This window comes from Lissotriton vulgaris, chromosome 5 (genome assembly GCF_964263255.1).
Source record: "Lissotriton vulgaris chromosome 5, aLisVul1.2, whole genome shotgun sequence".
Classification (NCBI taxonomy): domain Eukaryota; kingdom Metazoa; phylum Chordata; class Amphibia; order Caudata; family Salamandridae; genus Lissotriton; species Lissotriton vulgaris.
In genome coordinates, this window is record NC_141693.1 from 250,756,712 (window position 1) to 250,782,991 (window position 26,280).

Below are 26,280 nucleotides of genomic sequence, written 5' to 3' on the forward strand. Positions count from 1 at the left end.
TTGAGTGATGCTGTGGCATTGAGGGATGCTGTGGCATTGAGTGGTGCTGTGGCGTTGAGTGGTGCTGTGGCTTTGAGTGGTGCTGTGGGGTTGAGGGGTGCTGTGGCATTCAGTGGTGCGGAGTGATTCTGTGGCATTCAGTGGTGCTGTGGCGTTGAGTGGTGCTGTGGTGTTGAGTGGTGCTGTTGCATTCAGTGGTACTGAGTGATGCTGTTGTGTTGAGTGATGCTGTGTCGTTGAGTGTACTGTGGCATTGAGTCGTGGTGAGTGATGCTGTGGTGTTGAGTGGTGCTGTGGTGTTGAGTGGTGCTGTGGCATTGAGTGGTGCTGTGGCATTGAGTGGTGCTGAGTGATGCTGTGGCGTTGAGTTGTGGCGTTGAGTGGTGCTGTGGCGTGGTGCTGGGGTGTTGAGTGGTGCTGTGGCCTTGAGTGGTGCTGTGGCATTCAGTGGTACTGAATGATGCTGTGGCGTTGAGTGATGCTGTGTCGTTGAGTGATGCTGTGTCGTTGAGTGATGTTGTAGCATTGAGTGGTGCTGTGGTATTGAGTGGTGCTGTGGTGTTGAGTGGTGCTGTGGTGTTGAGTGGTTCTGTGGGGTTGAGTGGTGCTGTGGCATTGAGTGGTGCTGAGCGATGCTGTGGCGTTGAGTGATGCTGTGGCGTTGAGTGATGCTGTGGCATTAAGTAATGCTGTGGTATTGAGGGATGCTGTGCGCTGAGTGGTGCTGTGGTGCTGAGTGGTGCTGTGGCGTTGAGTGGTGCTGTGGCATTGAGTGGTGCTGTGGCATTGAGTGGTGCTGTGATGTTGAATTGTGTTGTGGTGTTGAGTGGTTCTGTGGCGTTGAGTGGTTCTGTGGCGTTGAGTGGTGCTGTGGCATTCAGTGGTACTGAGTGATGATGTAGCATTGAGTGATGCTGTGTCGTTGAGTGATGCTGTGGTGCTGAGTGATGCTGTGGCGTTCAGTGGTGCCACAGATTCGCAAACACATCACGCAGATGCAGAACTAGTTTGACCAACGGGAGCCAAGAGTCACAAAAACAACACAATTAAAAGGAAAACAGAGACAAAGCACCAGTAGAAAAAAAAGCATTGGCAAAGTCTGGTGTTGGCTGTTGGCTGCCAGACTTCTGACATTGTACTCTGGTGATAATGAATATGTTGTCCTTTCCCAGCATTGTGTGGGAGTGGGGTACCGCTCTATCCGTCGGTACCCCTCTCTGGGGTCCGAGAGGAAGTAGACCCCTCTCGGACGCCAGAGAGGGGTACCGACGGATTGAGCGGGGCCTCATATTCACGAGCGGTTGCCGGGTGAGGTGAGGTTATCTCCCACACAATGCTGGGAAAGGACAACATATTCATTATCACCAGAGTACATTGGGGATCCAAGTTCCTGGTAGGATAAAGTGAACTTTAATAAATGCACTATTACACAACTCTTTTTCACTTTTTCAGTAGTTTTTCCATTCTTCTAGTCCTGAAGAAAGCCAGACAGTAGTTTCCGTTTTGGCTGAAACATGTTGACCTCTCTGCACTACGCCATTGTGTAGTTATAATTTCAAACTACCGGGCGTTGTTTTAATCATGACACTAGGACAATCCTGATGAAACTTTATTTTTTCCCCTAGTAGTCATTTTTAGATTTTCACTCACATCTTTTCACAGCACTGCACTTCATTAGCACCACTTGAGACACACCTTGGCTAGAGTCAACTTACTGATATCTATCTCTGCACCATCAACTGATGGATTGGGCGAGGTTTGGATTTATCATTTAAATCCCACATGATGATGCTCCGCCATGAGGGTGGGCTGATGGGAATTTCTCAGCCGGGTGTTACCTCTTCTGGTTGCTGTATGATTTCCAGTTTTCTTTAGTATCCAGTACAGTACACACTCTTTCTAGACCGGACATTTCTCCTTCTTTTGTTGGTCCTAAAGTATAACAACAAAAAGTTGAAGGCCTAATCACGAAAGCCAGCTTGGAAGGAGCTTAAAACATCTTTCTCAAGGATCCATTCCTGATTTTTAGACAGAACGCAACGACAAAAAGCTTTTTGAACACAATCTACTAAACTAATAGGTCTATAGTTGCTTGGTTGGGATCTGTCTCCTTTTTAATGGATCTGCAAGACTACAGCACCCTACCGGGAATCAGGGATAGGATCCCCCTCAGCGATAGCGTTGACAATAATTAAAATATATTGTGACCAAGCCTCCATATCAGTTAAAAATATATAGGCAGGGACGCCATCCGGCCCCGCAGCCCTGCCCCATGTAACAGCTTTTAGGGATTGCAATCGCAATTTTAGAAATCGCAACGTGATTGCGATTTCTAAAATTGCGAAAAACATGATGCATCCCAATTTTGTCAATTGCATTCGCAAACGGCCGAAAATTGCGATTCGCACCATTTGCGAATGCAATTGACAATGATGCATGTGCTCGTTAGTGTCTACAGAGCGGCGGGGAACATCAGTGGAGCGGCCCTGATTCGGTCCGCTTGTGATCTGCGAGAGCTACACGGGGCTGCTGAGGGGTGTGAGGCGTAGCGGCGCTATATCGCAGAGGAGCGGTGTAGTGGTGGCGCGGAAGGACGCGGTGTCACATTCACACGCAGTTTGGACAGTAGGACACCAGACAGAGCCCCCTTGTTGCACTTCCAGCGCCTCTGTAACCATGGGTAAACAGGACGCTAAACAACCGAAGATAACCTTCGAAAATAAACCTGCCATAAGTCATACGGAGTCGAAGTCGGAGCCTGAGGCACAGGTGGACAACCAGCATGAAACACATGCAGAAGATCAAGGTGAGGATCTGAGGACCCTTATGTTAGAAATGCGTTCTAGCCTATGCAACATAGACAATATAGTGGATACCCTGACTTCGCAGCTGGACTCGGTTAAATCACAGGTATCGGTACATGAGACACCCCTAGATGCAGTGGAGAACCTCCATACCAAATTTCAGGTGGAGACGAAGGAGCAGCTTCTACATATGGATAAACTGCTGGGGATTATCCGTGCTAAGAATGATGATTTGGAGGTGAGGTCACGCCGCAACAATCTTCGCATTATTGGAATTCTGGAGACGACCGCCATTTCTAAAATGGAGACATTCATCACTGATTTGCTCCTCGAACTTTTTGATCCCCACTTCTCCTCGGTAATTGTGGTAGAGAGAGCCCATCGTTCATTGGGGCAAAAGCCCCCTGTTGGTGCATCACCCAGGCCCATCATAGCGAAGCTCTTGAATTACCAGGATAGGGACCTCGTCCTTTGTTTAGCCAAGGAGAAAGGTCACCCCGGCTGTGCAGGCGGCGCGGCGAGAATTCCTCCGGGCCAAATGCATCCTTTTGAAGCCACAGATACCATATTCCCTGCTGTACCAAGCCAAGTTGAAAGTATCCTTTGACGGAAGTGCCCACTTTTCTACAGATTTGAAGTACGTATTGAAATTTGCTAAACATGTTGGGGCAAGAAGAACAAAGGCCTCTGTGAGGCCGAGAAGTCTACAGGAGACCACCTCAGTGACCATGAATGATATGGGTATTGTATTGTTTGCTAGCCTGCTAATCTGAGAAGATGGGGCGTTGGCCCAGAGGAGTGTTTTTTAAGCTGTTACTATGGGTCCGGGTGTTCTCTAATATGAAGTTCTTCTTTAGAGTGGGATGCCGGGGTCTTGGGCATATAGCACTGTCCATAGTACTCCCGGCCACCTTGTGTGAACAAGGTAGTTTGCCAGTGCCACTGCGCCCCCATGGAAAGATTCCCTGTTTTGCTGTGTATACCTTTGTGGTTTCTTTCTTTAGGGTGGTTATTCTGCAACCTGATTGGGGGGTTGGAGTGGGAGGTGGGTGGGCTTGTTTTATTGTTCATTGCCAGTATAGATGTGACTTGATGGCTTGACTGTGCAGTCCATGATTGGAGGAAGCCTCGTCATCCCTGCCAGCGTGGGATCTGTTGGAGCACATTACACACACTCACGCTTATACACTAAATTGCCTCACTTGGAACATTGGAGGGCTCAATGACACTAGAAAATCCAGACTTTTACATGCTTACTTATCCCAACATGATATAGATGTCTTTCTATTGCAGGAGACGCATCTAAATATTATGCGATCGCAGAAGCTCCAACATGACTGGTGGGGAAATGTTTACTCTTCTATCTATTCCAATTATTTTTATGTTTCTTATATAGCGCCAGAATCGACCCCCGAAGGGGTATCTCCGCGCTTGCCTTGGGAACCCGTCCTGGTTTTTCCCTGTGAGATAGCCCCTACAGGGCATCCCCAAGGTGAAAGCCAGGCATCCCGCCGCGGGGGGGCCGTTGTGGAGATTAAGCAAGCTTAATGCCCAGAGTTACAGAGTGTGAACCCATGATTAGGTCAGGCACCGAAGCGAGAATTATCGAGTCCATGGACATTTGAGCTCAAGACCCTGCCGCGTCTGGAATTGAACCCTGGTCCCGGGTCTGATCTCTGCTTCAGGGTCTTCCTGCTCTAACCAGTGAGCCACACTTCTCCACACTTTATGCACGCGGGGTAGCTGTGCTGGTCAAGCGAGGGTTAGACTGGAGGGAGGGTTCGGTGCATGTGGATCCAGAGGGAAGATACGTCCTTATACAAGGGATTTTGCGCGGCTACTCCATGGTTATTGTGGCCGTTTACGGCCCTAATGTAGAGACTCCCCAGAGTTTTTTAGAGATGTTTGGACAAAGGTTAGTGCAACAGGCTGCTGTACGATACTGTGGGGAGGCGATTTTAATGCTATCCTAGATGATGACTTGGACAGGTGGGGAGCTGCCCGATCCTTGCACCCGGCAGCTAGCGCTGCCCTTAGGGCTATAATTTCTGATGGAGACTTGCTCGATATATGGCGTAGTAGACACCCCTTGGTCAGGGAGGATACATGCATCTCTGATCACCACAGCGCCTGGTCCCGCTTTGACTTTTGGCTAGTTTCCCGTGATATAGCCACTTGGACTTTAGATGTAGTGCACTTGCCATGCTCCCTATCGGATCACGCTCCATGCTTGCTGAAGTTGTTGATTCAGGGATCCCCTCCATGCGCCTTCACCTGACGCCTCCCACCATATGCCCTACTTGATGAGCCTTTAAAGAGGAGATACAGACAGATATCACTGAGTATTTCACTTTGAACAGAGGTTCAGTAGCCACTGAGGCTTCACTCTGGGAGGCATTTAAGGTTCTCATTAGAGGTCAGTGCATCGCCAGACAGGCAGGAGTGTTGAAGGCTATTAGGGGCACGATCGTTTCCCTGGAGGTTCACACAAGGGAGCTCGAGGAGAGGTTTTATTCTACTGGTGACCCTGACACTGTCGCCCTCCTGAAGGCCAAGCTGCTGGACTTTTCTGAGGAGGCACAGCGGAAGGTTAAGTTCCTTGGGAAGTATGCAGAGGTGAGGCGGTACGGGGAGGGGGATAGGCCAGGCCGCCCGTTGGCTGGTACGATTAGATTGCCCAAGTCCACCACGTTCATTCATGAAATACACACAGCACCAGATACCACTGTCAGGGGTCAGGTAGAAATTCTAAATGCGTTCTCCACACTTTATTCCCACCTCTACACTGCAACCCAGGAAACATGCCCCGAGGGGCTGCAATCCTTTCTTGACTCGATTGCATTGGTTTGGTTCAATAACACCCATAAAAAGTTTATGGATCTCCCATTCACTGCCGAAGATGTGCCCCAGGTTATAAAAGGCTTGCCGCTTGATAAGGACCCCGGGCCTGATGGATTGACCACATCTTTTTACAAAACATATGCTGAGGAATTGGTGCCTAGGCTGCTGGCGGTATATGAGGAGGCTCTCGAGGAAGGGGTACTGCCTATTCCATGAGGGAAGCTATAATTTTTACTTTGTTAAAGCCCGGGAATCCAGAAACGGAGGTGGATTCATATAGACCATTATCAATGATAAATGTGGATGTTAAAATCCTGGCTAATCTGATTGTAAATAGGGGTACAGCCACTGCACCCTATGGTTGCGCTCCTGGATCAGTCAGGGTTCATCCCGGGGAGATCGACCTCTCATAATTTACGTACTATCTTCTCAGCTCTGCATTATCTGCACCCAGAGGTACATGCCGCAGTGTTTTTTTTAGACGGCACGAAGGCATTCGACACACTTGAGTGGCCTTACTTGTATGCCATATTGGGCCGTATGGGGTTCAGCCCGCTCTTCCTCTATCGCATACGGCTATTATATGCCTTGCCCAGTGCTCGGATCAGGGTAAACGGGTTACTGTCTGATCCCTTCCCTATATTGCGCGGTACAAGGCAAGGCTGTCCCCTTTCCCCACTACTTTTCGCAATAGCAATGGAGCCCCTGGCTGCCCGTATCAGGCAACACCACACGGCACGTGGTATAGGGTTCAGCTCCAGGAGCCTACTCATATCATTGTATGCAGACGACGTGACTCTTTATCTTGTTAACCCAGAGGAGAACCTGGACCCACTCTTGAGGGAATTTATTCGTTTTGGCGGTCTGGCTGGAAATTTTCTAAATTGGCCAAAGTCGGTGATTTTTCCCCTGACAGAATTCACGCCGCAGGTAACTTCTGAATTTCCTCTGAAGTGGGAGGCCGAGGGGGTCAAGTACTTGGGCATATGGATCAGTCGGGATACACAGGAGTTTTGGAATCTAAATTATGGGCGAGCTGTCATGTCGTTGGAGGAGAAGGTTAAGATATGGTCTAGGCTGTCGTTGTCCCTGGCTGGGAGGATAGCATTGGCTAAAATGGTCGTTCTGCCCAAATTTCTGTATTTATTTGTAAACGTTCTGATCTGGCGCACACTGCACTTTTTTTAACACTCCAGGTCGCTTCTGATCTCCCTGGCATGGGCGGGTGGAGATGGTCGGGTGGGCTTGGGCGGGTGGGCAGGCTAGGGCATCCTGGGACATGTTGACGCTCCTGTTACGTCAGGGATGATTGGGTGTTCCGGACATGCACCTTTATGCGCTTTGCGCCTAGGCCCAATTCTTGCATTTTTGGGTCCACCCGATGCCCTTCCAACCCTGTGTGGCGGTAGAGCTCGATGCAGTTGCGCCTATCCCACTTAAAGTGGCTATTTATAACCTGTCACGCCACCTCGTAGAGACATAGACACCACCTGAACATTGCAATGAGCGTGGAATGAGCTGCGCAAACAAGCGGGTATCCGGGTGTTGTATGCCCCCTCAATCCCGCTGGCACAGAACCCAATGATGCCCTGTATCGGGGATGGGGTTGGTAAGAGACTAGAACAGAAGAGGACTTCCTGGCACCTTCCCCGGCTTTGCCCGCGTTGGAAAACCTATTGAGATCCCCATCTCCCCGTAAACTTGTCACGCATCTCTACACGCACATGCAAAACACTGCTCCATTGGTAAAGCCTAAATTCCTTCAGTACTGGAACGAAGATCTTCACACCCAATTAACCGAAGCACAGTGGGACTTCTGCTGTGGGCAACTTAAAGAGCTCTCACCCAATTACAGGCTTCGATTGATCAACTTTAAATATCTGCACAGATTTTATAGAACACCTATAGGTCCGTATCATATGGGACTTAGAAAAGAGGATAGTTGTTGGCGTTGCAAATATTCTCCTGCTTCGTTTCTACACGTAGCATGGGATTGTCCAATAATTGCGGAATATTGGTCCAGGATTTTTACCTCAGTGAGCCTAGTTGTTGGAGTGTCGGATGCTCCATCTCCCATCCTAGGTCCATTAGGATATGTTAAAGATACCCCGCCTAAGCTGCGCAAGTTGCACGCACTGCTTCTATTATTCGCCAAGCGCCAAATTGCAGTACATTGGTGTAAGAGAAGGGCATCATCGCTTAAGGGGTGGATTGCTGATGTCACCTATGGCCCCACACAGTTAAATACATTCTGAGAACTTCTGCCCCCCACTTCCCGGCCCGAAACATTTGGGAACCATTCCTGACCTGGGTTCAGAGGCAGAACGACTTTGCTGGGGCAGAGCAAACAGAAAACATGCAGAATGCGGAATAGATATGAAGTGTTACTGGGTATCACTTGTTCTGTGGCAGATCCCCACTTCTAATTTCTTGGAAACAGTGGTGGTAATTGCATGTGACTGATAAGATCTGGACAAACCCTGTGATATATTGTGTTATTCTGTGTTTTTAATCTTTTATTTTCTTATACTGCTGTCAGAGAGCATTGGGTTTATGTGGTTAATGGGGATTTGGGGGGGTGGCCGACCGGAGGGAGGCTCGCCCCCCCCGGGAATTTTGGGGCACCGTAGAGGGGGGGGGAGGAAGTTTGGCTCTCAGGGCGCGCCGTAGCCGGCGCATTTTGGGCTGTTTGGGTGGGTTGGTAAGTTTGGGCTGGTTAGGGTTAAAACCGGCCATTTTGTGTCACCGCACACTTTTCGTGGTGCGGTGACACAGCAGCCAGGGGTGATCCTTCGTGTCCGTGTCGGGGCCTGTACGGTTGAGGGCGCGTGGCGTTGTGATGGGGCGTTGCTGGTGTTTCAGTGCCCGGGATTACGGAGGAGTGCCTGTCGGCTGTGGGCGTGTGGTTTGAGCGGCGGTTGACGGGTGACTGTGGCAATGTCCGAGGGAGATGACCCGCGTGTGGCCGAAGCGATACGGCTGCTGGGGGAAGCGGGCCGCTTAGATGTCCTGCGGCCCGGCATTAAGGTAAGGCCGCAGCGGCGCGCTGCTGACAGCGCCGCTGCGGCTGTGGATGCGTGCGATCCGCCGCGGTCGCGGCCAAAGACGGCTCAGCGGGGCGGGCGGGGGGGCGGAGGAGCAGGGGACGGTGGACAACGCGCCGAGGCAGCTCCGCGGGGCAAGGCGAGGAAGAGCGCCAAGAGTGGAGGGCGGAGGGGGAAGAAAAGGCCCCTGCAGTTTGTCGAGGAGGTGGTGGGAGGAGGGGGGGGAGGAGCGAGTGTGACGGCGGAGGAACGAGGGGGGCGGGGGGAGGGACGCGTGAGACATCGGAGGAGCGAGGGGGGCGGGGGGAGAGGGGGGACGGTGGCCTGGGAACGGTGGGGCCGCGAGGGGAGGGGGGGACGGTGTAGTGGGAGGCCGGGGGGGTGGGGAGCCTGAGGTGGTGGGGGGAGGCGGGGCAAGGGGGGGGAGGGGCCAGATCAAGGGGAAAAAGGGGGGCCAGAGGACGGGGGCAAGTGGGGGGGCGGTTTCCCCCTTGCTGATTGAAGACACGGACTTGGAGGGGGATGGGGAAGGGGGTGGAGGGGGGGCAGATACGGAATTGGACTGGAGTTCGTCGTCGGCAGAGGAAGGGGGGGCGTGGGGAGACGGGGAGGTGTGGCGCTGCCGGGGCGAGGAGAAGGGGGTGGGGGGAGGGGCCAGGCGGAGGGCCAGGGCGGGCGCGAGGCGTGGGGCGGTGGTGGCGGTGCGCCGGGCGAGAGAGGTCGGTCGGGGATGGCGGGGTGAGTCGGGGGAGACAGGGGAGGAGTGGGGAGGGAGAGTGAGTGGGTGGGGGGAAGTGGCGGCCACTGGGGGAGGTTCGGGGGAGGGGAGGGGAGTCTGGGGGTGCCCTGGGGGGGTGCATGGGGCGGCGGGGGAGGGGCAGGGCCGAGTTGGGGTTTCGGGGGGTGGGGGGGTGGAGCGGGGAAGGGGGTTCGGACATGGGGGGCGGGGGGGTCCCGTCGTGGCGCGGAGGTCACTCAGCCAGATGGGGGAGGGGAGCGGCGATGGGGTGGGGGGGTGGGACAGGGGGCAGTGCGTGGGGGGGGGAGTGGCTGTTTCCCTGGCATGCTGGACTCCACCTTTTTTCCTTGGCAGGAGCTGTTTGCGAGGCGCTCGGGGGAGCAGCATGCGGCTCCCACCCACCGAGTGGATGGGCCGGCTCTGTTTGGTGCGGACGGCCGAGCTCCAGCGAGGGACCTACTTCGTGAGCATGGCGAATGGAGGCGGGATGCGTCTCCGCCGGCCCCTCCCCGAAGGGTTACTACGGCCGCCGGGGGTAGGGGAGCGAGGAAGGATATGACTGACACTGATTTGAATGCGGGGGTGGATGGAAGAGTGAGTGCGGATTGGATGGAGTTGATGCGAGTGTGTCGGGAGAAAGCGGGTTTGAGCCGGCTGGAACCCCAGGTGGGGGGCCGGAGTGGTGTGGAACCGGGTGATGAGGAGTCGGAAGAGGAAGGGGAGCTTAGGGAGGACGGGGGGGCTGGTAACGTTGTTGACAGTGTGTTGCAGGTGCCAGCAAGGCGAGAAGTGCCAGCAAGGCAAGAGTCGCCAAGGGTGACGGCCCCCCCAGCTCCACTGGTTAGGCGGCGGGATCCAGCATGGACGCCGACCTTGACGCCAGGTAAGACAGGTGATGGCGCGGGGGTGGCAAGCGGCGATGTGTGGAGGTTTCAGTGGGGACGGGGGGCGACGGGGAGGATGGGTGGCGACTGGTACGGGGACGGTATGTGCAGGATGCGGGCGTGGGCACGGACGGGGCGGCGCAGGGCGACGGGCTGAGCGCGGGCAGCGTTTCGCCGGCGGCGGGGGAAAAGGAGACGGCGGGGGGGGGGGAAGAGAGTTGCGTGGTGCCAGTGCGAAAGCTTCCGTACATGGGACTTACCAAGCCGTTGGGAGCCCACCTGTCGGCGGCGACGAAGGAGAAGATCTGGAAAGGAGAATACGTAGACATTCTGAAACTCTTGCACAGGTAATTGACGTCCAAAGAGGGGTCTAAGGAGGAGGAGCAGGAGTTAGCTAGGCGCCCGAAGGTTCCCCTGACTTTAGACAACTGGTCGGCGGCTTTTCTCATTTATGCGAGTGTGTACTGCGAGAAGTTCCCAGACCGGTGCGTCGCGTTGTTCAAATACATGGATGTCGTGCGGAGGGCGCAGGTGACCTATGGCGGGTATGCATGGTCACACTACGACGAGGAGTTCCGGGCGCGCATGGCGGCGGACCCGGAAGCGCAATGGGGGGAGCTGGATTCGGATTTGTACCAGCAGACGATGGGAGGGGCGAAGTTTGGCCGCACCATCTATACAGCGAGCGGACGGCCACTGGCGTCGCCCCCCTTTGTGGCCCGCCCCACCCGTGGGGGGGTGGGTCAGGGAGACTCGGGAAGTCAGGCGGCAGTGGGAGCCTGCTGGGACTTCAACAGGGGAGCCTGCGGGAGGGCAGCGTGCAAATTCCGGCACGAGTGCTCGTCATGCGGCCGGAAACACCCAGCGTTGCGTTGCTGGGGGCCCGGGGGCCCGCCGGGGCAACAGCCTGCCCAAGGGGGGACCCCAGCCAGAGGAGGAACGTGGGGGGGACGGGGTGGGGGCAGAGGGGGGGGAGCGGGGGCCTTGGGAAAAGGCTCGTACGCCGGTTAGGATCGAACGGATGGAGCCCTGGTTGGCGGCTTATCCGCGGGCGGAGGATGCGGCCGTGCTACGTCGGGGTTTTCGAGAGGGTTTCAGGCTGGGGTACGAGGGCCCTCGGATTGCTCGCTGGGCGGACAATCTGAAGTCGGTGAACGCACACAAGGGCATTGTACGCGAGAAGCTTTTCAAAGAAGTCAGGGAAGGGAGGATGGCGGGCCCCTTTACGGCGCCGCCGTTGCCGGGCCTGATAATATCCCCCATCGGGGTGGTGCCCAAGAAGGAGGAGGGGCAGTTCCGATTGATACAGCACTTGTCGTGGCCAGAGGGGGAATCAGTCAATGCATACATTGCGGCGGACTTGGCGATGGTGACATACTCGTCTGTGGACGTGGCGCGGAGGCTGGTCGCAGCGGAGGGCAGGGGCGCGTTGATGGCAAAGTGCGATATCAAGTCGGCGTTCCGGCTTCTTCCAGTGCACCCGGCAGATCACCAGTTGCTGGGGATCCAGTTCCAAGGTCTCATCTTTGTGGATAAGGCGCTGCCAATGGGGTGTTCCATTTCATGCTCGCTGTTTGAGCGTTTCAGCTCATTCCTGCAGTGGGTTTTTTCCAGGCGCACAGGCTCGGAGTCAGTGACGCACTATCTGGATGACTTTTTCCTGGTGGGGCGGCCCGGTGCGGCGGACTGTCAGCGGCTGCTGGATGGTTTGGCCGGGTTGATGGGGGATTTTGGGGTTCCCCTGGTGCCCGAGAAGACGCGCAGTCCCAGTACGGTGTTGTCCTTTCTCGGTATCGAGCTCGACTCGGTCGCCATGGAAGCACGCCTACCGGAAGACAAGAGGTCTGCCATGCGGGGTTTGGTGGATGGAATGTTGTCAAAGAAGAAGGTGACGGTCCGGGAGGTGCAGGTGTTGCTCTGACATTTGAACTTTGCCTGCCGCGTGGTGCGGGCGGGCCGAACTTTCTGCCGGCGGTTGGGTTTGGCGTTGTCCGGTTTGCCTTTGCCTCATCATCACGTGCGCCTTTCCGCGGGAATGAAGGAGGATCTGCGCATGTGGCGGGCGTTCCTGGAGCGTTTCAACAGGGTTCCGATGGCGCCGGCGGAGGACTGGGAGTGGGACGTCACCATGTTCTCGGATGCGGTGGGCGTCAGCGGCTTCGGGCTGTACTGGGACGGAAAGTGGTGCGCGGAGCAATGGCCGGAGCAGTGGCAGGCGGGAGGGAGGAGCATTGCGTTCCTGGAGTTGTTCCCGTTGGTGGTGGCGGTCACGGTGTGGGCGGGGGCATTGGCCCACAAAAGGGTGTTTTTCCGGGTGTCCAACATGGCCGTTGTAAATGTAAATGTAAATGTGTTGTATTTGTATAGCGCGAACAGTAACCCGTAAGCATCCCGGCGCTTGTACTCCTACCACAAGGGAACCCCTCCTGGCTTTTCCTTGTGAGGTGTCCACTCCTGGGCATCCCATGGTGAAACCAGGCATCCCTTGTGTATCGGGGGCTGTTGTGGAGACTAAGCAAGCTATTGCCCAGAGTTGCAGCGTGGGGCCCATGCTTAGATTCGGCACTGAGGCGAGAATATCCAGTCAGAGGAATTTAAGCCCGATCCCGCCGAGGTGGGAATCGAACCCTGGTCCCTGGCCAGCGCTCTGCATCAAGGTCTGCCGCTCTAACCATTGAGCCACACTTCTCCACTTGGGCAGGTGGTAAACAGACAGTCGGCCAGGGACCCGCAAGTGCTGAAACTAATGAGGGTGTTTGTGCTGCGCTGTTTGGAGAACGACATACTGTTTCAGGCGCGCCACGTCCCGGGTGTGGACAATGACATTGCGGATGCTTTGTCTCGTTCACAGTGGGAGAGGTTCCATGGGCTAGCCACGACAGCGGAGGAGGTCAGGACGCCGGTGCCGGAGGAACTGTGGTCGGTGGGCGAGGCCGGGTCTTTCAGTTGGTGAAGGCGTCGGTGGCAGTGTCTACATGGAAGACGTACGAGCTAGCTTGGGAGGAATTCCTGCAGTCAGGTGCGGTGCGCATCGGGGACCGGTGGCGGCGCGAAGAACAAGTGGTAAGGTTCATGCTGGCGTGCATTGGAAAAAGGTTTGTCGAGGGTCTCGATTGCGGGCAAGTTGTCGGCGGTGGCATTCATGGGCAAGATGTGGTGGGGGTACCCCCCGTCGGCGGGTGAGCTGGGGACCAGGTTGCTGGAGGGGTGGGCGAGAGAGAGGGGGTCGGCGGTGCGGCTGCGCCGTCCCATCACGGTGGACCTGCTGGAAGGAGTGGTCGGGCGCTCCCGAAAGTGTGCCGGGATGAAGGCGAGGGGGTGCGGTTTTCTACATTGATGTCCTGGCTTTTCTTTGGGGCGTTCCGGGTGTCGGAGCTGCTGGGGGGTAGGGGGAGGGGGGGGTTGTTGTGGGGGGACGTAGAGGTGCGGGAGCAGGAGGTGGCCGTGCGTTTGCAACGATCAAAGACGGACCAGCGGGGGGTTGGAACCTGGGTGGTACTGGGTCCGGGCGGCCGGGAGGGGGTGTGCCCGGCGGCGTGGGGTAGGCGGTTGATGGCGAACGGGGGCGAGAAGCAGGGGGAGGTTTTTGGTCGAGGTGGGGGGAGTCACCGCGTCACAGGCGTTGTGGGTCCTGCGGAGCGCTCTGCGGTACATGGGGGAGGATCCCCTGGTTTTCGGGGCGCATTCCTTTCGAATCGGGGCGGCGACGGAGGCGGCTCGAAGGGGTTGGGGGAAGGAAGAGATACAGAGGCTGGGGCGGTGGAAGTCTGATTGTTACAGGACGTATGTGTGGTTGAGGGAGGTGGAAGGGTTGATGCCGCAGTGATTCCCAATTCTGACATGTGTGTCTTTACAGGTGCTGTGGCGGGGCCAGAGGTGGCTGTGCTGAATGTATATATTGTGGGCCATTCGTTCGTCAAAAGGGCGGAACAAGCGGAGTGGGACAGGCATCGGACACTCAATTTGGGATTGTATACGGGGTTGTACAGGTGCCATTGGAGGGGAAAAGGGGGTAGGCGGTGGCATGAGTTATTTCCTTTGTTGAACTCGATGGTGAGAGGGGGGGTGTGCCCTGATGTGGTAGTGATTCACCTGGGGGAGAATGACCTGGTACAGTGCAAGGGGTTAGCACTACTCAAGCAAATGAAGCGGGACTTGAAGGAAATCAAGGAGCAGTGGTGGGCTGCCATGTGATATGGTCGGAGTTCATTCCTAGCCGGGTGTGGAGGGGGGCTGAGCGCCCAGCAGCCATTGACAGAGCACGAAGGAAGATCAATCGGGAGATGCGGGACTTCTGTGACAGGGAAGGGGTGGGGAGAATGGAGCACCCGGAGTTGCGCTATGGCGTATTATATTTTTTCCGGGAGGATGGGGTTCACCTGTCCAGGTATGGAATGGAGCTTTATATAGTCCAGCTGAAGGAGGCGTTGGATGGGGCGCTGGGGGTGATCAGGTATCCCAGGAGACAGGAGTCCTAGTGGGGGGGGGGGTCGAAAGTCGTAAAAGGCTTTCGAGTGGCGCTGTCCTAAGGAGATAGGGGGGTTTTGCTGCAGGCCTGGGGACTCGTGGTAGCGGGGGTGAGGTCATGGAGGTCATTGGGGCATGCTGTAGGAGGGTAGGTTGCGGAGCGAATGTGTTGTTTACAATTGCAATGTTTGGGGGTAACATGTTAGGGGTGAGGGTGGGGGGGGGTCAGGCAGTTCTTATTTAGTGAGCAGTAGTTTTGTTCGGCACAGGCCAGGTGGGATGTTTGTGGTAGGTGCACCTGATTCCAATAAAGCGGCCTTTGTCACACATTTCAGTTGTCTGTGTCAGTGCTTCCCCCCCCCTCACCTACTGGTGTGCCCCAATGGGGATTTGGGGGGGTGGCCGACCGGAGGGAGGCTCGCCCCCCCGGGGAATTTTGGGGCACCGTAGAGGGGGGAGGAAGTTTGGCTCTCAGGGCGCGCCGTAGCCGGCGCATTTTGGGCTGTTTGGGTGGGTTGGTAAGTTTGGGCTGGTTGGGGTTAAAACCGGCCATTTTATGTCACCGCACACTTTTCGTGGTGCGGTGACACAGCAGCCAGGGGTGATCCTTCGTGTCCCACCCACCCTCCCTGTGGTATAGTCGGGGGAATTTGGGGTTTCTGTCCCGGGGTCCTTGGGGGGTTGGTCAGGGTATCCATTGGAAGGGTTTTGTTGGATGATGGTGCACTGGTTAGGGCTTCGTGGTGTTGTCGCTGGAACAGGTGCTGTTTTTGGGGGCGCTGTCCTAAGGAGATAGGGGGGTTTTGCTGCAGGCCTGGGGACTCGTGGTAGCGGGGGTGAGGTCATGGAGGTCATTGGGGCATGCTGTAGGAGGGTAGGTTGCAGAGCGGATGTGTTGTTTACAATTGCAATGTTTGGGGGTAACATGTTAGGGGTGGGGGTGGGGGGGGGGGTCAGGCAGTTCTTATTTAGTGAGCAGTAGTTTTGTTCGGCACAGGCCAGGTGGGATGTTTGTGGTAGGTGCACCTGATTCCAATAAAGCGGCCTTTGTCACACATTTCAGTTGTCTGTGTCAGTGCTTCCCCCCCCCTCACCTACTGGTGTGCCCCAATGTTCTCATGAGCCGTAGGTGCAAGTGCGACGTGACCAGCTATTGAATTATGTATCAATGCATGGACTGTGACTAAGCTACATTCCGCATTGCTGTATCAACAAATTGGCCTGTTGTGTTGTTGAAGTGTTTTGTATCTTTAACAAAATGTCAATAAAAAAGAAGAAAAAGAATCACCCGCCAGGATACGGTAGTGTCGAGATCGTTTTTGGGAACTTGAAGAGTGCAAGATGGCAACTCTCCTCTGACCTCTTTTATGTAAACATTGAAAATGACGACCCCATGGTTATTCACACTTTTGAGCTGAATGCCCAGAATGTCCAGCAAATCAAATATAAGCTGGTGGATTTGGCAATCAAGCGAAGCTCTGACCCATGTGGTTAGGCCACCAGAAGCTCCTCCCATGTGACTAGTGATTACGGGAATAAAATAATTAATATCGCTTGGCCTGTGGACAGAATCCACAGACGGGGTCTCTTGAAACAAACAAAAATCATAATCCTCAATGAGTTGGTTCCAATCAGGTAGAGCTACCTTAGACCCAAGTCGGGACACATTCCAAGGTACGAGGGACAACGTACCAGGCTTCGCTCTTACAGATACCTCGTTTGGGCTATGAACCTGGGTCAACTCAATTACAGAATGCAAGTCCCTGTTTATAGGTTAATAAACATCACAGATATTAGGAGTTGTAAAATTAAACTCAATACAGAATAATGTAATGGTATTTTTGGTGTCTCAAAAATCGGCCCTCGGTGATCAGCACAGGGCCAACTCGGTATCAGGCATGGCTATGCTCTTACCCGTTGACGTGGCGACGTGGCTGGCGTGGGTGATGCTTCGGTGGGCGCCACTGTCCATACAGTGCTGGGAAGCAATGTGCTGGGGGCTGCGCTCGTGGGGGTCTCCTCCGGCTGCAAGTTCTCTGTTGGCTCTGGAAATGGTTGGGGTTCCATGAAGAGAGAGCTGGGTTCAGGGTCATGATCTGTCCCTGTGGAGTTACAAAACAACATTGCATTAATTAAAATAACTCACTCAATCATCCTCGAATTTAAGGAGAGCGTGCAAGGACTCTCATATAGTGCTCTATACTACTAACCTCTCGCAAGGTACTGGTCTATATAATTGACCATAAGTACAGGTGCAAAGAATAGATTTTACTGCCTTTTTAACTGTTGTATATTCAGGTGCTCTACACTCAATTTCATTAATTCTTTTAGTGCATACTGAGTCAGCTCTGCTATTAGACAATTATATGATCAATATCAGTGTACATAGGACATAGTGCAGGAATTCTTTAATCCCTTAAACAATCGATATTTTTATTGTCTTGATCTGAGGTCCAACAATTGAGGCACCTGGTCTTTCCAGACAGAGGGGCATATGTACAAGGAAGTGGCGGAGTGAGGCGTTAGCCGTTATGGCTTAACGCCTCACTCTGCTACTTCAGAAACTCAAGGCTGCATCATATTTACAAGGATATGGTGCAGCCTTGCATTTTCCCTGCTTAATGCAGCACACATGGAAGTTACTAAATGTCATTTTTTTACGGATTGTTCATGTGCGAAAAGGGTCACCTTCCGACACATAAACAATCCAAGGCGTTTTGCTTTTTCCATGTGTGCTACACAGGGCAGCACACATGGAAAAAGCAAACACGAGGAGATATAAAGCATTTCTCGTCATTTTGCCAACTTAAGACCGGGGTTTTCCTGGTCTTAATTTTGGCGCTGCCTCCTATTTACTCTGCCCTTGTAAATAGGAGGCAGCATGAAAAACAATGGGTGTTGCGGTGGAACACCCACCACAACACCCACTGCCCACCCCTTTCACACTAAGCATTACGTGAAAGGGTGCCTTATTTACAAAGCAGCGTTAAGTCACGTCAAGTGGCTAAACGCTGCCTTGTAAATAAGGCAAGCCCCCCATCGCCACCACAATGTCACTTTTAGTGATGCTGTGATGGCGACAGGGGTTTGTACATATGCCCCAGAATATCATATGATAATACAATCATATGATAATGACCACTGTTCACATACCATGTTAACACATATTTATGTCTGGAGGGCCTACATTGCTGCCTCTTATCACCTTCCAGGTTGGACTGTGGGGCTCAGCAAACATAAACCATCTACCATTGACCCAGAATAATTTTTGTGATGAATTGGTATTTTACAATGGATTACCCTCTTATACCCATGAGTGAGTTGGGATCACGATCTATTGTGGTTAAAGTGGCTTAGAGGGAGATTCCATTCTCAGAGAGACTGAGGTTGAATCTCGCAGCAAGAGATTATGTGACGGTCCTAAGGTCTTTACTGAAATAGGATCAAGCCATGCATCTACCTTGGTTGCCCTCACGTGTTGTACTCTGTTGATACTAGGATTAAATCAGGTAAGGGAAGAACTGGAGATCCTCTTAAAAAAGGCCTGATGATAGTAAAAAGTAAATACTGGACTCAGGTAGAACTTGATGAAATTGGTTTGATTCCCAGGAACACGTTGGTTAAAAGATGTCTGCAACACAGTTTTATAAGAATAAAGTAATCCCGTCTAGAATGACTAATGCAGCCCATCACAATAGCCGGGGTATATCAAATTTAAGTTAGGTATGTTGACATTTAGAGACTTTACAACAAAATGGAATAATGATGCAAATAGTCTTTGCTTATATGACGTAAACCACTTGAGGAAAACTTGTATTTTTTTGTCTTTACATTTATAAAGAAACCTATGGTCTACTATCTCAAATTAAGAAGAAAGGGGTGTTTTCACTTGTTAAATATACTAAAGGGACAATATAAATATCTAGAGGCTCACCAAACTGCTTGTGTGGTTTGCCGGCCAGCTCACAAAAGATTCTCTGCACAGTTGGTGGACAATTTTTGTCAAAGTGCTTCTACTGAAATCAAGTAAGCACGTTATAGCAAATTTGGCAATATAACTGTGGTGGACAAGACAAAGATTTTTTTTTAATTTTTCCAACAACATATCCCAAAGTGGTGGGTTGTTCCTGAAAAATATAAAATCAGATGCCTTGACATGTTGAGAGTTTGCTCTAAACACATGGGAGACGTTAATAATATTTTCTTGTCCTGGACTACCATGTTGGGCATGGCAATCTCGCGCAGGACAAGACAGAGTCAGAAGCCCCACCCTAAATGTGGCGGGCCATCTGACATCAAAGACAGTGCAGCAAACACACCAGGTGTTGGTGTCCCATGTGACATGAGCATCATTTAAAAAGTTTTTGAATAGATGGAGCAACATGTTTAAAGGTCCAAAAGATACAAGGGTGTAGGTATAATTCAAAAACATATGTTGCCCTTGTCAGAGCTTAGATACCAGAACATTATTACTTGGAACAAATGCTCCCAGAAGATCTCTTTTAATCACTGAAAACAACCAATTTAAAATCTATCAAACAATCGTATCTCCAATTTGTTTTAAAGTGTTGTACTTTTGGGTTATTTACAAACTCAATTAACTTTTAATATGTGGATTTATAACAAGTAAACTTGTCTCTAATAGATCATTTCACTTTTTTGTGTGTGTTGATATCTAGTTCTATTATTGTTTTTGAGGCTGCTTCAGAGCACTGAAAAAGCAAACCATGATCACTCCTTTGTGCAGTTCCTTAATAGAAAACTGCCCTCCTCTGTCATGGCACGCTTTCTTCAATGTATCACAGATACATTCATTCTATATAAGACATGATCTCTGTTAGTATGTTGATGAGATCCATATATAAAGGATGATAGCTTCAGAGTGCATGACTTGTTAAAGCTAATTTTGCATCCCATAAGGGCTTGTTTTATTACATGGTAAATATAATTGAATATTTATCAACACAGGCATTATGGCTGACCCCTGAAATCTGGAATTCCTTCCCTGGTGCCATCAAGTGAAATCCAACCCTCCTGTCCTTCAGGAATAACCTCAAAGCAACATCTAAGCCGGTCTAGTCCCTTCTACTCCTTGTAGTTGTCTGATCTTCCCCCTCCTATCTCTAAATTGACTTCTGACCACACTGTTAACCATTATGTTTTTGCTGTATGACCAATTTTGTTTTCTATAAAATGCGTTTTTACAGTTAGTTTTGTGCTTTATGAATACGAAAATTAATAAATGAATCATAAATGGATAAATAAATAAATATAGGCTTATGCATTGACACAAACATTCACTGCTGCCTACCAGTGAAAGATAAACAGGTTGATAGACATGGCTTTGCATGACTTTGCTGTGAGTATGATAAGGCGCACTGAATACAGTACATATATTTTCATGCATAAATCTAAGAAAGTTGATGCCTGTGCTCTCTGCTTTAGAAACTAGACCATTTTTTTCTGGTGGGGGTGAGAATTAGGATAGGGTTGTGACTTTTCTTCCTGTAAGAAAGTGATATAGTTACACATTATATATTCTAATTCGTCCTTCAGCTATAGCTATTGAAGGGTTTGTTTCTGCTTTCTGGGCTTAAGGGTGGACAGCTCTGATGCTGATTGGCAAGTGCTATACAAAATAAAACAAGCATTGGCATATCCAATAGGTTTTTCCTACACAAGACGTATTGGAGTCGTCAATGTTTTGTCTGACATATTGCAGAGCAGCACGGGCTGCTGTGGAACATACCTTATAGTAAACAAAATAAAAGCGTTATGACATGGTCAATGCTGGCCACACCATAGTGCTTTGTTTTTATTCATTGTAAGCCATGTTGCACAGCAACCAATGCTGCTCTGCACCATGTCAAAAAAATCATTGCCTAACCCAATAGGTCTCACATAGGCAAATCCTATTGGCATTGCCAGAGCTTCTTTTGTTTCAATGTAGCCACACTTCACATCAGGGAAGGAGTCCATTTAGAAACCTTGCCAAGGTGCTCCTTTTTAGGTTGTTATTTTGATTTGATTTTATAATTCAACACTTAGGGCCTTATTACGACTACGGCGGTCGTGGTGGCGGTCCACCTGCCATATTCTGACTATGGCGGTCGGACCGCTACAGAGCCACTGCTGCTGATCCCTGGCAGTCTTGCAGTGGTGTGAGACTAGTAATATGCTGGCGGTGGAGCTGCGGCACCACCAAGCATATTACTAGTTTCCTCACTTCCACACTTTTCATGGCAGTGAGCCCGCCATGTAAAATGTGGCAGGAGGCAACAAAGGGGGCCCTATAGGGCCCCTTGTTGCCTCAGGGCTATGGGTGGGTGCATGGGGCACATGTTGTGCAACCTGGTAGACATGTACCCCAGTTCCTGCAGGGCATGGACTTGACAGTCCATGCCCTCAGCAACTGCTTTTGACACTTCCATTGCGGAGTCTTTTTCATAGGTTCTGCAGTGCAGATGGCAAAGAACCACGCGCCAGAAGCAACAAGCATTGGCATAGCCAATAGGTCACGCATTTGGGACCTTACAAGTGTTTAACCCTGCAACAGCCTATATTGCTTCACCAAGGATATTGTGCTGCATAACTAAATACTTATAAGGTCCCAAAGGCGAGAACTATTGGCTATGCCAATACTTGTTTTGGTAGGCACAGGGAGACTAAGTGATTTGCACAGAATCACAGGTTGTGCAGTCGACCCAGGGCTCGAACGTTGATTTCCCAACCCAGGGTCGGCACTCTAGCCATGAGACCACATCTTCTCCCCGCAGATCTATAAAATGTGAATACATATATGCAACCAACATAATAAAAATGTGTCACGAGTTGGACAGTTCGTCATCTTATCAGTGTAATTAAAACACAATATTAAAATCTAACCAGGTGGCCACTCCTGGGCGAGGAAGGACGAGGGGCTCTGTAAATTGGTGGCAGTGGCTGGCCCTGCCGGGTCGCATCCGCTACAAGGTATGCATGCAGCCATTTTGAAGTGCTCAATTTTCGTATTTGATGTGAAGAACGTTCATGAAATAAAATGCTTTATGGGTATTTTGGTGAAAAAACAATTGGTAATGTACTTTTTGGTTGGTTTATGGAGTGTTCGGTGTGCCTCCATCTAAAATATTTTGACATTTAAAACTTGTTACGGGCAGCGCATTATGATGTGGTGTCTTCCGTTTACAATGTAAAAGAAGACTTGGCATGCTTCAAAACGATTGTGTGCTCTCCTTTTTTCTGGTTAAACATTTCAACGGTACAGCAATTCAATACCAAAGCTTTATTTTGGCCACTGAAGGGCGCATGGTCAACTACGTTCTGGGGAGGTGTATTTAAACGCACAGTGACAAGCACATGTACATGCAAGGGGTGGAGTTCAACTGTGACTTTTTTTGAGAACCTGATGGGGAGAATTTATAAATTCCGATGACTTAGTGTATTGCACTTCACACTGTGATGTGCAGGGTCTTGAGATCTTGGGTGCTGTCTTTCAGCGTAGTGCAAATCCTGCAGAAATTTGTGTGTACGCTTTGGTTGAAGGAGAAAAACTACAAAAACTTAACGGGTGCAGGCCCAGACAAAGGGCTGGTCCTCGAATGTTCGCTCCTCCCTGTTTTCAAGAGGTTTGTGGCGCGAGCACAGGAGACGCCCAGTAGTTACCATGGTATCGTCGCACTCCTCTGACAGCTCAAGAGAAGAAAGTGCGTATCACTTTCTGCAGTCTTGTTTGTTCCAAACACATATCAGGAGGATTACACTAGGCGTTCATCACTTAAAAAGAAAACTTTGCATCGCGTTATTAGCAAGGGACAGATCTCCAAATGTAGCTCGTATTTTTCTGCATCCCATTTCGAACAGCGCAACACATCAGTATTGGAATATAATAACAATACAATAGAAATTTGAGAGTCAATTGTTAGAATAAACGCATACATACCAATATGCGCTGTGTTTAATAATGCCAACCAAATGATTTCTTGCAAACAACAAAATCTGTACTAAGTAAATTGTTTAAATGAGCTTCTTCAAATGATAACGCTCTATTGAATCAATCAATTTTAGCGAAAAAGCAATTTTCAACACATTAATTATTGTCGAAAAACCTGACACAAACCAAAGTATTATTCGAAACAGTTCGGAGTTTAATGTTTCACTCCATTAAAACTCAATAATTGAATATATATACATTTTTCATTTATATACAATTCGGACTAACGGTAAAAAGAAGAGCAATCAGCTTCTGAAAGAGGTGCAGAAAAAAGAAAGAAATAGTGATTGTGATGAGAAGGGTGCAAGCCTCAAAAGAAAAATAGTGACAAGTGAAAATAGAAATTCGGATTTGTTTATGCTGTACTCAGAATCCAGCTAGTTATTTTCTGAATAGGCCACAGATAGTTGTTATTATCTCCACTCATTTATACAGTCACAAGTGACATGTATAATGGTTTCCAGCGTGGTCCTATTTGTATAGCTTAAAGAAAGGCGTCGACGTTTCGACCCGTCTTTTGGGGCGTGGGCAAGTTGGAGCCTCGACCTGCGGGTCTTCCTCAGGACGGATGTTGCACCTGCGTTTTTACCGTAGACTTCACACAACAGTATCCTAAGTTAAAATTCATAAAAAGATTGGTGGTCAGGATTTTTGGTAGCGTATATGGATTTTAACTTTCCATAACGGATCTGTTTCTTACCCACTGGTTATTTATGGGCTGCGGTGGGTAAGAAACAGATCCGTTATGGAAAGTTAAAATCCATATACGCTACCAAAAATCCTGACCACCAATCTTTTTATGAATTTTAACTTAGGATACTGTTGTGTGAAGTCTACGGTAAAAACGCAGGTGCAACATCCGTCCTGAGGAAGACCCGCAGGTCGAGGCTCCAACTTGCCCACGCACCAAAAGACGGGTCGAAACGTCGACGCCTTTCTTTAAGCTATACAAATAGGACCACGCTGGAAACCATTATACATGTCACTTGTGACTGTATAAATGAGTGGAGATAATAACAACTATCTGTGGCCTATTCAGAAAATAACTAGCTGGATTCTGAGTACAGCATAAACAAATCCGAATTTCTATTTTCACTTGTCACTATTTTTCTTTTGAGGCTTGCACCCTTCTCATCACAATCACTATTTCTTTCTTTTTTCTGCACCTCTTTCAGAAGCTGATTGCTCTTCTTTTTACCGTTAGTCCGAATTGTATATAAATGAAAAATGTATATATATTTAATTATTGAGTTTTAATGGAGTGAAACATTAAACTCCGAACTGTTTCGAATAATACTTTGGTTTGTGTCAGGTTTTTCGACAATAATTAATGTGTTGAAAATTGCTTTTTCGCTAAAATTGATTGATTCAATAGAGCGTTATCATTTGAAGAAGCTCATTTAAACAATTTACTTAGTACAGATTTTGTTGTTTGCAAGAAATCATTTGGTTGGGACCATTGTTTTCTATATAACGTTTCACCCAGGTCCCTGAACCATATTGGGTTACCCCATTCCAGTAATGGTGTTTAATAATGCGGTCACAGTAACCTGATCCCAAGTGGGGAAAGTCATTGCGATCCCGATCACTGTGAAAGCGAAAGTGATCGCGATGACGCGCTCTGTGCTCAGCACGCAGGAAAAAGTGCAAGCATTGGGCGCGATCATGAAATGCTTTTTTTTTAACCCCGAGTAGTGACGTGAGTGGTGCACGCACGCGCGCGCGCGACGGGAAAAAGTGCTGTGCACGTCTCAAGCGCTTGTGCGCTTAATAGCAAGCTGGTGGCCGGCAAGGTAGCACTTTTAAAGCAGCTACTAAATGTCTCACCAGAGCAGCGCATGCACTGGCTCAGGCGATACCTAAAAAGCATTTTAATCTGGCGGGCGGTCTATTTTGGCTTTGGTGGTGTGGGACAGGGCAGCAGTGTGGTGGCCCCAACCCCACACCGACAAAGTCAAAATAAGGCCCTTAGCCTTTTTCTTTTGTGCCTTTTAGAAATCTCTGGTTTCTCAAGTGCTTGTTAATTCAGATTAATCTTACTTATTTATTTATTTATAAAGTTTTATATCGCGTGAACATAACCCAAGAGGGTAATGGAGCACTTTACAAGAGGTCTCTACAGACATCTATTTCTAAAAATTGTAACGAAAGCCCCAATCTGAAGAGGTTTTTTTCTCTTCGATAAATGTTACATAATCATGACAATTATGTTTTTCCCCCAGGCGGTGCACAATAATAATCATATCATTCACAATTATTCTGTTAATATATTTCCTCTGAATGGAAAGATCTTATTTAAAGAGGCACTACATTTTTATGATGATAGACAATGTCACAATCTTTTACTTGGTAAAATTGGGAACAAAACAGGATAACTGTTATACATGTAAAAGTTAATTATAGGAGCGCGTGGGGGAAGAGCTTTCCTTGCTTATTAATTATTGTCGCGCATTACACACTTCTACACTTCTCCTCTGAACTCCACGTTCCTTAATATAATTCTCATTTCTATGCTTTGGTGGTTTTACAACAAGAGACACGTCAAGGAAGAGCTGTCATACTAAAGCCTAGATGCAAACTGTCAATATAGTCATCATTTACAAAACGGGAGCACAAAGGTATTAGAGCACTTATGTGAGCAAATGTTAAATTACACATAGCTGAAATGAACAACTTACATTTTCCTATACTAATTCACCCCTAATCCTTTCGGTTCCGGAGTAGCGTGCTACTCGCCATAAAGCACTTCATTCAATGCCTCGTCAGAAGAAGTAAGCGCTATATAAATACAGTTACATTACAAGGACACATACATGGTATGATTATATGCATCGGGGCATTGAGTGATTTGCCCAGATTCTATTGTGTTGACATCGAGACTAGAACTTGGTTCCCAGCTCCAAGGCATCAGTTCTGCCTGTTACGCCACATCATCTCCTCTCAATGCTGACTGCTTCATCTCGGATCGATTGTTTGTCAAGCAGATGAGAGTGGAGTGTAAAGCGAACCACATCTCTGAAGCATGTTATTTATTTCGTGTGGTTCGTTTTCTACATCAAGTGTGAAAAAAAAACATTCTGTCAGAGCAAATGTGTTTCTGACACTTGCCCTGCCACATTTCCTGTAAATATGATAATTTCTAAGCTGGGAAGCAAGTTGAGAGAGAAGGGCGGGGAGGGGGGAGGGGAGCGGTGCTGGGTAGACAGCGAAAAAAAAGTTAAAGGGATCCGTAACAGCAGGAGGAGGGTGGGTGGCGAAGAAGAGGAACTGCACTAAAATGAAAAAAAGCAACAAAAGAAAAGTATTACAGGAACCTGCAGCCAGTGGAAGGACACTAAGCATAAAACCCCAAATCGCATAAAAATACATTGTGTAAATGTGTTTCTATGAAATTGTAAATACTATTCATTCTGAAAGTTTCCATTAAACAGTTTAGGTGAAATGTTTTTTCTATGAAATTCCATACATCCAGCTGAGAGTCCATAGTGAGAAAGAAAACACCCTCCTCACC

The 26,280-nt window shown here is 49.8% G+C and overlaps 1 protein-coding gene across 1 annotated transcript in view; it reads right to left on the reverse strand.

Annotated features, from left to right (window-relative positions):
* Nucleotides 1–26,280, reverse strand: part of DRAXIN (dorsal inhibitory axon guidance protein) — a 189,132-nt gene that overhangs the window by 25,706 nt on the left and 137,146 nt on the right. Inside the window, exon 3 of the mRNA XM_086920039.1 lies at nucleotides 16,694–16,881. Coding sequence (XP_086776165.1) covers nucleotides 16,694–16,881 — 188 coding nt within the window. The remainder of the gene's footprint in view (nucleotides 1–16,693; nucleotides 16,882–26,280) is intronic.